A 14,941-nucleotide genomic window follows, 5' to 3' on the forward strand; every position below is an offset into this window, starting at 1 on the left:
AGCTAGCACTGAGGTCCCAGGGCAGCAAGGAGGTATAAGCTACAAGAGGCAAACTCCCCCAGGCAAAGAGCAGCAGGTAAAGAATGAGGTGAGGCTGGACTAACTGCACTTAACGCCTTAAATTGTGGGGGATGCGATCCTCTAAGTATTAGGGGGAACTCTGGAAAGCAGCACAGATGTCACATGTAGATGTGCAGCCCATGTTCAAACCTCTCAGGGAGAGCAAATAGCCTAGCAAACTTTTACAGACTTAGTCAACCTGTACATACGTCATTGACATACACATGAGAAGCGTTTTTGGCAATTCGACTGATGAGATGAGCAAGACTGCAAAAGCCAGGGCAGGAGATAGAGGGATTGTCCTGTAAGTGGAATAAAGCAGGGTGCGTATATCCCTTTGGTTAGGGGGGCTTCGCCCCCCCCCTTGCACCTTTTCTTCCAAAAACCACAACCAGCAAGCGGGCAACAATCAGCGTTCGCCTGCTGACATCTAGTGCCAATAGAAAACACTGCGGTCCTGCCTCTTACATATTTTCCCCAGGCTCCCCCTGCCGCCTTACCCCCCAGTGAATTTTGAGCACAGTTATTAATGTTGTCGCAGTTTGGATCAATTTGATTACATTTTATTCTGCTATTCTTTCTGCAATAACCAGAATGGCTTGTTTTATGGTCTGCTTTTTTTTGTTGTTGTTGTTGGCACTCCAGCATGTTGCCTTTGAAAAAATAATGATAAACAGTTTTGTGGACTGTGCCCAGATCCAAGAAAAAGAAAGAGGGAAAGAGAAGGAAAGGAGGAGAAAAAGATGAGCCCTTTACAACTTCTCATGTCTCCTTTTGAGTGCAAGGGATTTGAGAGCCTCCCTTTTCTTTTCCTGGTATTCCTCATAGATGGAGAAACAAACCATTCTAAATGACAAGAGCAACTTCAGAATTTCAGAACAACAGAGGCTGGAAGGGACCTCTGGATGCCTCTCATCCTAATCCCTGCTCAGAGCAATGCTAAACTTCACGTTGGATTGATTTCTCAGCAGCTAATCTAGTTGTGTTCTGACTGTCTGCAAGGTTGGAGATTCCATATCTTTGAGCAAAACCCTAGCAACGTACCCTGATGGAAACCCTCAAAACCACCATTCTTCCAGATCCCCCCAAGGAAGAGAGATCTCTGGTCACCTGGATGGCCACAGAATGGCAATGATTTCTGGAGGAGATCTCTGGATGCTCTCCTAGCACCAGAGCTATGGAGGTGCTGAAGTGATGTGCTACCAAGTGTTGCAATGCTGCAGCACCAAAGGTAGTCCCTCTGTCCGTGGGAGCTGGGGAATGGCATATATCTCAGGGACTTAAAAATCTGAAATACTGCCTCTTGCAAGACATTAGGAGCTTAATCCTGTGCTGCCAATGGGGGAGGGAGGAAGTACGCCTTGTTCAAATGTGTGCCTATTTGTAAGCATTTCCTCCAAAACTGGGGCAAGCTCTTCTTTGAGAGAGCTAGAAAACATGGCAGCATTCCCTGCAGTATTGCCTCTCTCCAGATAAAGAGCATGCTTTGGCTGTGCGATGATCCCATCCTGCTCTCAAGGAATTCAAATCCTCATCTCCAGCTTCCCAAAGGTATGAACTGACCGTACTAAGGTATTCATTCTCTCTTACAGATATTCACCCTTTCCCAACAAGCCCCTACCCTGCTGACACTGCCCTGCCACGCAGAAAAAAAAAAAGAAAAAAAAACATTTAAGGTAGCTCAAGTCACTAAGCCAACCACGGGAGCTGAGAGGCACTTGGGTGCCCAGCCCAAGGCCCCCATGCACATTTTATGTGAGATGGTTTTCCCAGGGAATAGCTGCCACAGGGAACTGCTATCACTTTGCACACCTCAAATATAGCCACAAAGCATAAGTGGCAGCCCTGGCCACAGGTGGATCCAGTCCAAAGCCTACGGCCATAGACGCCAAAACACCCCTGGCAGCAATGGACTTTGGGCTGAGCTCAAAAAGCAGAAGCAGAGGCTATTTTGGCTCCTCTCCTCTCTCCAGGGCTGCTTCTACTCTTTGTTCCCCTTGGGACAAGATACATTACAACCACTCCACCTTTTGGGTCAAGATGGGGTTTTAGAGGACATTTTTAGCGCAACACCAGGTTTTGTGTCTTAGCTGACCGTGTAAGCGTGGGGCAAGGCAGCTCAGGTCAGTCGTCTTTGCGTTGTCCAACATTTCACAAGGCGTGCCGCAGATCGTCACCGAGGTCTGCCCCGGGTCAAAACCAGTTCCACGCAGGTGAACTGCTCCTCCAGCCAAGCCACCTTGGAAAAGGACAGAAAATGGGATTTAAGTCACAGCCCAACAGCTAGCCATCATCAGGGCTATTTTTTTTTTTTAAACTCATAATTCTGGCTTTTGTACAAAAAATAACAATGATCACAATCCATCACACTGCACCCCTTAGAGGAGCTGCAACAGCTCCTCATGACTTACCCCAGTTGTGATACACAGCTGTCACCACCAGCTGAGAGGAGAACGTCAGGTTGGAGGAAGCCCAGCCCCTGGGGACATCCAGGCCCAGCACAGGGTACTCTCCAGCAGGGAGCTGAGGAGCTGAGCACTGCAAAGCGGAGCGAGTGATGATGACACCACCACAAGCAGAGTTTCCAACATATACATGGGTGGTGTCCATCTCTGTGACGTGGGATACGTTCATCGTTAAAAGGAGGCCAGTGGCAACAAGCGAAAGGAAAGTTGGTGTAAACTCCTCGCTGTAGCTTATGCTTCCGATGCCATAGGAGGTGCCATCTACTGTTAGCCTCACAGCCCTAGTGCCATGGCCCGGAGGCACCGTGCACTGGATAGCTACACAGGTGACGTTGAGAATGAGGCACGGGTGATAGTCAATGAGAACAGAAGTCGTGTTCTTTCCTCTCAGTGCTGAGCCTGCTAACGTGAGCAGGCCTCCACCGTTGGTGCTGAAGTTTTGAGGGTAAAACCGGTGCACCTGGGGTGTGATGGTGACAATACCAGATGCCCTTCTGAAGCAAGCTTGCCCATTTATCCTGTTGGATATGGAAACTTCATGCTGCCCTGGGGCAACGCAGTCAATCTGGCACTTGATGCTGGTCTCGTTCCAGAAAGTTACCTCACAGACAGCCTGGTTATTCACGTGCACCACAGGGCTGTCACTTGGCCATGCCAACCTCTGCCCTGTGATCGTCACGTAGGTGAATGTCCCGTTGGTCTCCCAGGCCACCAGATCCACGACGGGGGTTGACTGCTCGTGAAGGTGGAGCGTACAGTCCCCAGGGCAGACACTGCTGATCCCATTGACAGTCACTGTGACATTAAGAGTCCAAGAAGCCTCAGCCAACTGCTGGTAAGGCAAAAGTGGTGCCCCTGGAAGGACAATGCAATGAATGGCATCGTTATCAGAGCTCTGGATCTCACAGGAATAATTACCATCCAGGCTGACCCGTACCATGTTCCTCTTGGATTTTAAAGCAGCACCAGCTATAGTAAGCAGCATTCCACCACAGATTGACCCTTGTGATGGGAATATGGAGGTTATCCATGGAGTTATTGTGAGGGTCTGCAGCCTTGCTGTCACACGAGCGTATCCAAGCTGTCTCTGGATAACACACACAGGGTAAGTCTCAGGTTCCAGGTTGTCCAGCGGTAAAGAGCACTCATAAGACAATGCAGACTCATTGCCATGATGAAACTCAAGCTCACATTCACTGTCTCCAAGCTTGGCCACGGACCCAGTGATGTTTATCCCCTGGATGCTCAAGAGCAGGCTGCTGGCTGAGATTTCTGTTTCAACGCTGGTAATCAGAGGTGTCAAAGCTCTTTGGTAATTAAAGGTGGTGATGTTTTTTGCAACAGGAACATGCTGAAGTGAGCTACTGCTAATGAGTACATTTACTCTGACAGAGATGTCTTGAGAATCTTCACTAAGCAAATCAGCAGCTGGTGGGGTCAGGCACCAAATGGTCTCTTCTTCCAAGCGGGTAACCAGGCAGGTTTGCCTGTTCATTGAAACGGAAACCAGCGACTGATTTTGGCTAAAGCCAACCCCAGAGATCATGAGCAGCGTTCCACCTTGGGAGAAAAACACACCACAAAAGACAGAAGGACATTATGTGTGGGAAAGGAATTAATGGCCATCTTTGAACATTCACAAACCATGATAAAGCTGATAAGCATAGCAGTCTTATCCAGGCCAAACGGAAAAAAGAATTAAGTCCTTTTTTTTTGAACAAGACAGCTACTGACAACAGCAGTCAAGTATCAGCATAGTCCTATGTAGACAAGAGGCCGATGTTGTAAGACAGCCAGGGACCATCATGGCAGCAAAAAAATGTAGAAAGCAACCACAGAATGGAAGGAAGCAGTGGTGAGAGGACCCCTGAGACTGAACAGAGACTCAGCTCTTCAGGGAACGAGACTTTTTAGAGACACAACTGTGTGGTTAGTAAAAATAGCTTGGTCCTTTTGCATACAGGGAAAAAAAATAGATGTGGTTATTATTATTATTAAAAACAAACAGGCCAGAACCACAGACCTTCCTTCAATCTTCAGTTCCACCCAGTGCCTCACGCAGAGGGCCAGATTCCAGATTTGCCACACGCAGATGGCCACTTGCCCTTGAGGAGGTGGCCAGAGGAGCTGACACAATAATGAACACTTAGCTTAAAGACATCTCCTACCTACGTGCTCCCAGTCAGCACCATTTAAGATGGGGAGAACAGGTAAGGGAAGAGAAGAGCAGGTCCCCCACACCAGCAGCAGTCTGGATTTTAGAAAGTGATAATGAAAAAGTTGCAAAACCCTCAGCATTCCCAATTCCATGCTTCCAAGCCTATAGGTGCCTCACTTCAAGCCTGCTGAAGCATCTGTCCATCTTCCTTTAGTTTGCTTTCCAGTGCCCTGCCTTGCTTAACCCTCTTTATAAATTAAGCCCATGCCCTTCCTTTTCCCATGGCCTGGCTGAAAAATAACTTGTTTTATAGTGGGGTTCAGTTTCAGTGAGCTCAAATTCAGAAGGCCACACAGGTGGTACAGACAGCAAACAATAAGAGATAAGAGGTGAGGAGAGGTGCTTTTTGTACCAATGAGATCCTAAATCGGCTTAAGCCCTTCACAAAACTACAGCCAAGAGTTAATCGGTTATTTAACTTCCAATTTACCCCTAAAAATAAAAGAAGGGTGCAATATTTTTTTTCCTTAACATAGATAATTCTTCAAAAGTGATAACCTTTGCTTTCTAAGCTCTCATCTTTAAAGGCTTGAGCATGTCACAAACTACTGAACTAATCATGTACCACAAAGCCTGAGTTTTGTATCTTTAGGTGAGTTGTGAGGCTGGGAAAGGAATGTGTGGAGAACCTGCAGTTACATCGCAGGAATTTGTTTTCAAAGGGTTCATGTAATATTCACTAAATGGATTCAACTCTCCTCCCCCTCCAACCACATGACAAAATAAACTACCTCAAATCCGTGTTTTAAGATTTAAAGTGAAATTTTTGTTTTTTAATTCAGTGATGCTTTGCTCTGAAACACAGGTGAACGGTTTCCCATGTTTAAAAGACTGGAACAGGATTAATAAGTATTTAAGTTTTGATTAAAATTAACACTGAAAAAGGTTTGTTTGTGTGTTTTTTTTGTTGTTGTGGGGTTTTTGTTCGTCTTTTTGAGTTAACAAAACTAAATGCTCCGTCTGGGATTAACTGAAAAAAGTGTTTGCTTGAAACCACGATTCTACCCTGCCTACCAGTTCATTTCCACACAGAAAGCCATGAAATTTGGAGGCATAACGACTGAAAGATACAGCACGGATGAGTCAGGTGTGGGCGTACTTTCTTTTCCCAAAGGGAACATGCAAAGATACATGAGCACAGACTTGGGGAAATCACATTCGGAGCACAGGTTCCCCTGAGCCAGCCGACCAGATTGAGGGATGCTCACTACGATCCCACGTTTCCAGGCTGCTGCCGTCTGCCAGTTGGAGTCTGCACAATGAAGAGTCACAGATTTAAAACACCCTCACTTAAACTGATGTGAAACGGGATGCCCTTTCCAGTCCTGCAGGGAAACTGTGCCCTTGATCCCTTTGACCTCCATAAGTGGCTGCAGATGTACTGCCGCTGCTTACCCAGAAAGGAGCCGCAGCACGGCTCGATGCTGAAGATCTCCGAGACGTAGTGGATTAACAGCTCGGCCCTGCAAAACAAGCAACACAGAAGGTTTGGATTTGTTTGGGGGGAATTGTTTCTGTTTTCCTCTCCTGCTGCAATGCTATTCTTTCTTGCAAATTCCTCAAGATTAGAGGGCCAAATGCCCACCTGGCACTTTCCCTTTTCTTTGTGTCCCAAGGAACCACAGCAACAAGGCCACCCAGTTTTCCAGGAGATTTGAGCTATGTCTGTCAGGAACCTTGTCTGTTGGCAGCCTGTGGGCCAAGTGCAGCCCGTGCAGCACAAGTGAATTGCCTAAATGAAGAAACAAGAGCGAGGGGTTTCTGCTAAACAGATCCCAGTGTAGCCATGCCAACAGACAGGCGATCCCAGCTGCCTCCCCTCCTATATTCCTCCCATGGGAAATAAGTAGTGGAGATAACTGCAGCAAGAGGAAAACCAGGCATAACCTCCCAAAGCCCACTCAGACAAGGGTGTAGTCCTGCTTCTGTCCCACTTGCGTCTATTTTTCCTCCTCATCACCCTCCTTTCAAAAACAATCCCTGCCCTGAAAAGACACAGTACAGCAGCAAACATTCCCAAGCCTGCAGTCCAGCCCACCAGAGATCAGGGTTGCCTTCTGAGATGACCCATCTCCCTCCAGTCTCTATTCCTGGAGACAAAGTGATGGTGCTGCTAACAGACTCCAGTATAAGATGGGATGAAGCCCTGTGCATCATCCCTCTGACCACAGGCTTCCTACTTGTGAAGTGCATTGGTGCAACAAGCAGCTTAGGGTGGTTTTTGAGCAACACATGCAGCCCCTTCCCCCTAATCCCATTGTTTCAGGATCATTCCTAGCAATTGTCACGGGTAAGAGCTGCATAGCTCAGAAGCAAAACTGTACTGCTTGAGAATGCATTGTTGATCTCACTTCCAGGCGGGTTTTCCCCTGCATTTTAATTCATTTATACTGCATTTACCTAGGAAAAAACTCAGTGTCACCTTAAAATATAGAAGTAGAATCATTTGAAAATTCTCCAAACAAAACTTTTTTTTTCCAAACTAGCTTTTGTTTATTCTCATGAAAAAAAAAGTGCTTCTTTTCTTCTGCTATTTTCCTACGGCAGGATGTATCTACATTTGACCTGAATTTCTGAATACCTTTGATTGCCTGAATATGCATTTTTCATCAAATCAACTGTTTTTTCTAAAATGTTTCTCTCCTGCCTCTTACTGAGCTAAGGGGAGTTAATTGACTGGCATTAGCAGTTTGCTGACTTGGGTTCCACAGATCAATAAGTGCCTTGATAATTATTCATAATTTTATACCATACAGCAGATTTCACCGCTAGGTACAGGATTTTTGAAAGCACTTACCTTTATTTTCAGATTAACCCTAAAATACCAAATAGGATAGAGAAGGAAATTTATATCTTAAGTGCACAAATTCACACTACCTGTTTGATGCGACAGCAACACCGTTGATGATGACGGAAACATTGTACCATCCCGCAGCCAAGGCTGGAAGGGTCACGTTAACACCGTGGTCCGTCCGTGCTTGGATCTGTGCCCAGGAGTGCCCAATTTGGACCTTGACATCTGCCCCTCGGTAGCTGGTGAACGAGGATATTCCAATCTGAAGCTCCTGACCCCCTGGAGAGGAGAACTGATGAAACCATTTCATTTTTTCTTGCAAGTTATTTTAGCACTTGTAAGCATCGCCTGAGGGTGAGCGTGGAGTCTCATCATCCCGAAACAGGTCCAGCCTTGTCCATCACTCAAAACTAAAATCTGGGAGACTGCAGTGTTTCTGTGTCCTATTCATCCCTTGGCTTCCCTGAGAAGATCATCAGCCACCAAGGTTGTCTTGAGACATTAGTACTGTGAACTTGGCTATGCTCATCTAGAGCTACTACTCTCAGTCTTCTAATAGATATTTAGGGTAAGATCTATATCTCCTTAACATAAATGTCTATCCTAAATATCCCCAGCTACTTAAGAGTCAAATCCAGACTTTCTAAAGCTCGTGAACTGGAGCTGAGTGAGGGATTTCTCCTAAATCCCCGACAATGATCCACACCACACTTTCCAGTGCTAATTTTGGAGGTATTTAAACTTTAAAGGAGCCTCCCACAGCTAAATGAAAATTTCCTTGAGTGCCTAAAGTCAGATGCTCATGAATACTCCAAAGCACCTTGTTTTCAGGAAACGGGTCACTCTCTCCTATTTAAGCTCAGTTGTGAGTTAAATTATATTCAGATGAGACAGTACTTTCCCTTACTTGTGTATTCTGTAGTAATAGAAAAGGACAAGGGCTGCGGGGGAGGGAATTTCATAACTTAAATTCCTACTGAAATAGCTTAAAAATATAGGCTGGTATGCTTCAGTGCAAATAAAGGCTCTGAGATAGCTATCTGCATTCAAGGAGGAGAAACAGAGTCTTTATGGAGTGATTCATCTTATTCTGTGGAAGATATCCAAAATAGCTCTGGTGAATCCCACCACAAAACTGCTAATTTCTCTTCACAGACCACATAACAAATGCAGGCAGAGATGTGTTTAGGAGGTAAATCTCATCCCAGTCAGCTCCGAAGGATGTGGGTTCAGTTGCTCAGCAGCAGGAACACACAGGGCCAGGAGTCTTCCAGTCCAACTCCCTACTGTCAGACAACTACACTACACTATAAATCCCTTTCCTAAATTCATCAGGCAAAAGGTATTAACAGCCCTTTACCATGTACAGATGCTGCCCAGCCTGACACACTTGTTTACCCACAGCATTGATCCAGAATAACTACTGAGGACCAGCTGAGTCAGAACAGCTCCATTTTTGTGCATTCCTCTTCCTCATTTCATCACAGAATCATCTAGGTTGGAAGAGACCTCCAAGATCACCGAGTCCAACCTCTGACCTAACACTAACCAGTCCTCCACTAAACCATATCACTAAGCTCTACATCTAAACATCTCTTAAAGACCTCCAGGGGCAGTGACTCAACCACCTCCCTGGGCAGCCCATTCCAATGCCTAACAACCCTTTCGGTAAAGAAGTTCTTCCTAACATCCAACCTAAACCTCCCCTGGCACAACTTTAGCCCATTCCCCCTCGTCCTGTCACCAGGCACGTGGGAGAACAGACCAACCCCCACCTCTCTACAGCCTCCTTTAAGGTAACTGTAGAGAGCGATAAGGTCGCCCCTGAGCCTCCTCTTCTCCAGGCTGAACAAGCCCAGCTCCCTCAGCCGCTCCTCGTAAGACTTGTTCTCCAGACCCCTCACCAGCTTCATTGCCCTTCTCTGGGCTCACTCGAGCACCTCCATATCCTCCTTGTAGCGAGGGGCCCAAAACTGAACACAGTACTCGAGGTGTGGCTCACCAGAGCCGAGTACAGGGGCACAATCACTTCCCTAGACCTGCTGGCCACACTGCTTCTTATACAAGCCAGGATGCTGTTGGCCTTCTTGGCCACCTAAGCACACTGTGGGCTCATATTCAGCTGACTATCAACCGATATTCCCAGGTCCTTCTCTGCCAGGCAACTTTCTAACCACTCATCTCCCAGCCTGTAGCAGTGCTTGGGGTAAAATATTTTTTTTTATTCTCTTCCTACAGGAAACAAAAAGAGAAGGTCATACCCGTGATGGACACACAAACAGTACAGCGCCTTACAGAAGAAGGACTCAAGCACAGAGACCAGAGCCAGAAAAAAAAAACAAACCCTCAGGTCCACAAATGCCAACAGGACATGAATGCAGAGCAGCCCCAGCAGGGGTAATCACAGACTTATCCTTCACAGATGGAAAGGGTGACCCTGCTCAGTCTCTTGGTAGCACTGTGCCTATGTGGTCAAGCCCCTTGCGGTGCATACTGAAGCTCTTTGTGAATCCTCTGGAGAGTCACACAAATGGCTTGATATATCTAGAGGTTAAAATATAACCCAAAACCAGAAGCGTACCCCACCACATCCCAACAACAAGTTAGCCGACAACCTCTGTTAAATATCCTCCTATTAAGGGAATTCCAAGGACTTAAAATCTAGAAGGCTACAAGGTCTAAAGACTCTACAGCCAGCAAAACAGCAGAAGAAAGCTCCAGAAATATAAGAAACTGTCCCTAACCCTGAAAAAGGCTACACCTTACGTGCCTACTTCTGCTGTTTTCAGATACTCACTGGCACAGGCAACTTGGGTGATATCCTTCCCTTAAACCCTGCTCCATCACTTTAACAGCAGGGTGGTAACTCTGATAATATTTGACATACAGGTAAAGACATAAGGTCACATTCACAGTAAGCCTCATAATTCTGCACAAATCATAAGAGACCTAGAACCACAAAGCAAACACGCAAAGTAACATCATCTTCCTACCCATAAGCATGCTGTAAAAAATTACTCACCTGAAGAAGAGCCGCATGCAGTAAAGGTACCTACTACTATATAGCTTGCTTTACTCTAGAAGAGCCTACTAGTTGTTACCTGAAAAAGACATGCTTACCTCTCTCAACTTCAAAACACATCAGCCCATACACTCTGACCCACCTAAAGAACCATGCAACTGGCTGAAGGAAAAACAAAACGCTTACCCCCAAAGAGCAGCACAGGCAGTAAGAGCTCTCTGGTGGGACACCTGTGGCTTATATACCATTAGACCTACCTGGCACCCAACCAATCACCTGGGAAAGGGGCAGGGTAAAGCAAAAAAAAAAAGTAGAAATCAAACAGGATGAGCAGGAGCTGTGTTGTTTTTATCTGGCTTAGCTCAGTGTGTAAAGCACAGCATGGAGAACTGGGGCTGTTTCTAGAAGCAACAATTTCTGTGCTTTTGCTGCAGCTTTGAATATTGAAAGGACGATATGACCAAATAAGTAACTGAAACTATTTCAACTGGAATTAGCTCAAACCTTTCTTCACACTTTCTTTACACTCATGGGGGGTGAAGACATCTCTATATCAATTCTCTTAGATTTATAGCTGTTTTATGCTCTCACCTTGTCTTAAGCAAAGTGAATTTTTATGGGTTAACTCATCCTTAATAGAGACTCATACCCAAGTAGCAATTTTGTCTGCCAAACAGAGGCCAGGGTCATTTGGGTCTAACACAGCCCCCAAAGCTGGCATGAGCCCTGCAGCCTCTGAGAAATTTCTCCTTTCCACGAAGCAGCAGAGTCTGTACAAAGCTCCCCTCAGCTCCCAGCTCCTCTAAGCAGACCTGGAAACCAACAGATTTCAATTCAGCACGCACAGAGTCAAATAAAAATTTGAAAGCCTGTGAAGCTGAATATATTAATAACATGAACTCTTTGGACTCTTGGTCAATTGTCAGCTTAATCCTAGATGCCTGGAAGGCATTGGTGTAATTTATTTATTCTTTTTATTACATAGGAGGAAAAAACTATATTAAAAGCTGAAGCCATGGAGGTTCTGAATAGAACCACCATTCAGGAGACAGTATAACATAGAGGAATTTCCTGCACCTGGGCTGCCCGCAGCTAGAAAAATCTCCCCTTGGTGCTATCGTACCTGAATAATATTCAGATGATAAAGGACGTTTTCTCTTATTTATGCATTCTGGAGTAATAGGAAATAACAAGGGCATTGGGGAAAGGAATGGAAATACTAGGTGTGCAGCAACAAGCCCGCTTTATCACCAGCACAGTCATCTCCCCCCTCACATCCCCACTAAGTCTGGCCACATCACTGAGCTGGGGGGAGCTTTGTTAAGATGTGTACTGGAGGGGTTGGAAGAAGAGAGAAAAAAAATCAGAGTGTATCCTTGGAAAAAGGGGGATGGGGTACATAGAAATTACGATGTGAATCACAACCCTAAATAAAGCTTTTCAAAGGACAGAAATGCTAAATACTCCATGGCATTTACTCAGGATTTTGCCCCTGCAAAGCCTGTGAAGTTCATATGCAAAAGTAATGGTTCGCCAGGTCGAATAGAAGGAAACTGGCTTGGAAACAGTAACTACCAAAATGAGCACTGCCTCTCTTTTGCTTTCAGCAATCCAAAATGCACGTCACCTTCTGACTACAGCCCACCCTTTGGGACCCTGGAGAAGTGCATTCTCCAAAGCTCGTTTCTCCTGCCACTGAACCTGACACCAAAAATGAGTGGGTGGGATTGTGTCAGAGCAAAGTTAGAGAAATATAACTCAAAAGGAACAGCATACTGTACTTGACACTCTGTGGACATAATCCATAGTGGGCTAAGGCAAGCAACTCATTATCTTATGTAAGATAGAGAAAAAAGAACATAAAGAAACCAGGCGTGATCAGAACCTGCAGGGGGCATGAGGGCTATAAGATAAAAGAAAACAACAAAACAGCATCACATCACCAAACCACATGGACCTCAATTCCTTCTGTCCCACCACCTTCAGAAACAACAAGAGTTCTGCAGATGATGTCCCATACGCGTCCGCTTGCACTTAAGCACTTTTCACCTGCTATGCCACTTCTGTTCCTGCTCAGTGATACAACGGTAGGGTTTAAGGAAGGGTCATACTGGAACAAGTTGGTGACTGTTGTTGATTGGTACCCAGAAACTAGTGTAACATGGACGGCAGCATCTTCTGCCCCCTGGAAACAGAAGCAAAGAAAACATCAAGGATAAGAGCGCACCAATAGAAGAAAAATAGTTATTTCTTATATTCATGTATTCATGCATCTCCTACACTTAATAAGTCAGGCACATGGCACTGCCAAGTTTGCATATACATTAGACTCTACTCAGACGTGTGTACTTATGTTGTCTCTAAAGGCACATCTATGGAGAATTATAAATCTCGAAACAATCACAGACTACGCAGATTTTCATTTGCTATATCTGCAATAGTGGAAGTCATGGGCATAGACTGTTACATCTCTACACTTAGACTGTTACATGTAATTTTGCCCTGCATCAATGAGCACTGCTGCTAAAAATCCTTAGGCATGTTTTTGCATGACACACAGATACAGTCCAGGGGAAGTCCAGATGTAAACAGGACGACTTGGAGCTGTAGAGGGTTCAGCAACATGAGTAAGAGCAATTCTCCCAGGCATGTTTAATCTGCTGGCAGACACTAAGCTGAAAGGGGAGACATGCAATTTTTCTGGCGTTAAAAGCCCCAGTTTTGTTTGCGTGAGGTTTAGCTAGAGATCATGTAATCTGTTGGGTTTGTCAAGTGTTACAATGATTTTCATAAATCTAGCAATCTGTTGTTAATTAGGCTGGTCTAAACTGGAGTTTAGACTGTAGGTGGAGTCCAGGTTAAACTATCCCATAGCCTAGACTTGGCCGATAGACTACCATTTGCCCTTCCACCAGTGTAGCTCAGGCCAGGACAACATAGAAAGGCCTGTAAGCTCTCCCCATACAGCTGACTGGAGCCAAAAATATGTGGTTTCTTACCCGAGAGGGAATTTTACATTCAATTCTTGTTGAGTTTCTGGTATCCTCCAAAATTGGGCAAGGCTGAGATCCGAACAACACCAGGTTTACCCCTTCCAGACCAGTCCCCCTGAGAGCCACTCTCAGTCCTCCTACAAAACCAATTATTCCGTTACATCAAAGACGTGGAATGGTCTTTCTGACATGCAAAAGATTCTTTTTATTAATAGCAGACTACAAAAGGGAGTACTGTCTACTGCCTGATCTGATGATGATCCACTTCCACTTTGCTATGCCCTGGCTTCCTCTTTCACCCAAGATCCTTCTTGTTTTCAAATCCAATTCGAATTCTTGTCCATGATACCAGAGGACTGGGTTTGTTTCTCAGTTTATTTTTTAATGACATACTTATTTAAGCCAGCAAGGTCTGGTCTGTGATCTCCCCCTTAGAAAGATCCCCAGCTCAAGAATGAAATAAGGAAGGAAGGAAGAAGCACTAAGAATGAAAAATGAGCTTAACACAGCAGGTGCTTTCACAGTTCAAATAGCTGCCAAGCACCCCGCTGTCAAAAAAGCCTGTAGCATGTGTCTAGGAAACTTAGGTTAGACAGGGGACTTGGCAGGGCTTGAGTCTTAGCAGAGTTGTGAGCAAAGTCAGGGGGCTCAATTCTGCGAAGCGCTGAGCAACCTCGGTTCTCATTTGTGCCAGCCAGAGCTAAGCATCTTCAGTCACATGCAAGATCACACCCAGCACATGTTAGGCTTGCACTTGGTCTTTCTGCAGTGGCCAGTTCCAGCAAATAGCCAAGGCGGCCCCTCTGCTTTTTCAAGCGAGCAGAACATTTCAAAGAGGAATAGAAAAGAGAAAAGTAACAGACATTAATGGCAATTCTAACCTGGACTTAGTCCTTTGATGTGGTTCAGAAGAAAAAAAAAATTAAAAAGTAAGAAGCATTCCTCAAAACTTACAGCTGTTTGCTCTAGGTAGAGTGCCAAGGACATTCTCGCTTCAGTAATGCAGAGTTTTAGCACTATGGCAGGACAGACAGGCTGCTCAGACAGGGATTTCATTATCACAGTCGCGCAATAATGTGCATGTGCTATCAGGGCCCTATTATAACTACTGAGCTTTTATGATGCTTTTCATGTATGATATAAATAAACTTCTATAGAAAAGACTATAATATTAGTGGCAGATTTCTTGGTATGTTTTCCTCAAAATATAATTTCCTCCTAATTCTCAAAACCACCAGAGAAGTCTAGAACTATCGTCCAGAATTCCTCTAACTGGCAGCAAAACTGGGCAAACAGCAATCAGGTACGCTAACAGAAAGCTCATTCTGTTTGTGGGAGCACAGGAGTATCTTTGGAAAAGCATCCCACGCTTACAGAAAGTTAGGTCAT

General features: G+C 45.2%; 1 protein-coding gene across 1 annotated transcript in view; it reads right to left on the bottom strand.

The window, feature by feature from the left end:
- PKHD1 (PKHD1 ciliary IPT domain containing fibrocystin/polyductin) overlaps window positions 1-14,941 on the bottom strand; it is a 256,426-nt gene that overhangs the window by 207,377 nt on the left and 34,108 nt on the right. The window contains exons 27-32 of the mRNA XM_066993217.1: window positions 13,559-13,689; window positions 12,609-12,744; window positions 7,621-7,816; window positions 6,139-6,206; window positions 2,472-4,085; window positions 2,156-2,299 (exon numbers count right to left, since the gene is read on the bottom strand). Coding sequence (XP_066849318.1) covers window positions 2,156-2,299; window positions 2,472-4,085; window positions 6,139-6,206; window positions 7,621-7,816; window positions 12,609-12,744; window positions 13,559-13,689 — 2,289 coding nt within the window. The remainder of the gene's footprint in view (window positions 1-2,155; window positions 2,300-2,471; window positions 4,086-6,138; window positions 6,207-7,620; window positions 7,817-12,608; window positions 12,745-13,558; window positions 13,690-14,941) is intronic.

The sequence above is a fragment of the Anser cygnoides genome, chromosome 3, assembly GCF_040182565.1.
Source record: "Anser cygnoides isolate HZ-2024a breed goose chromosome 3, Taihu_goose_T2T_genome, whole genome shotgun sequence".
NCBI classification, from domain to species: domain Eukaryota; kingdom Metazoa; phylum Chordata; class Aves; order Anseriformes; family Anatidae; genus Anser; species Anser cygnoides.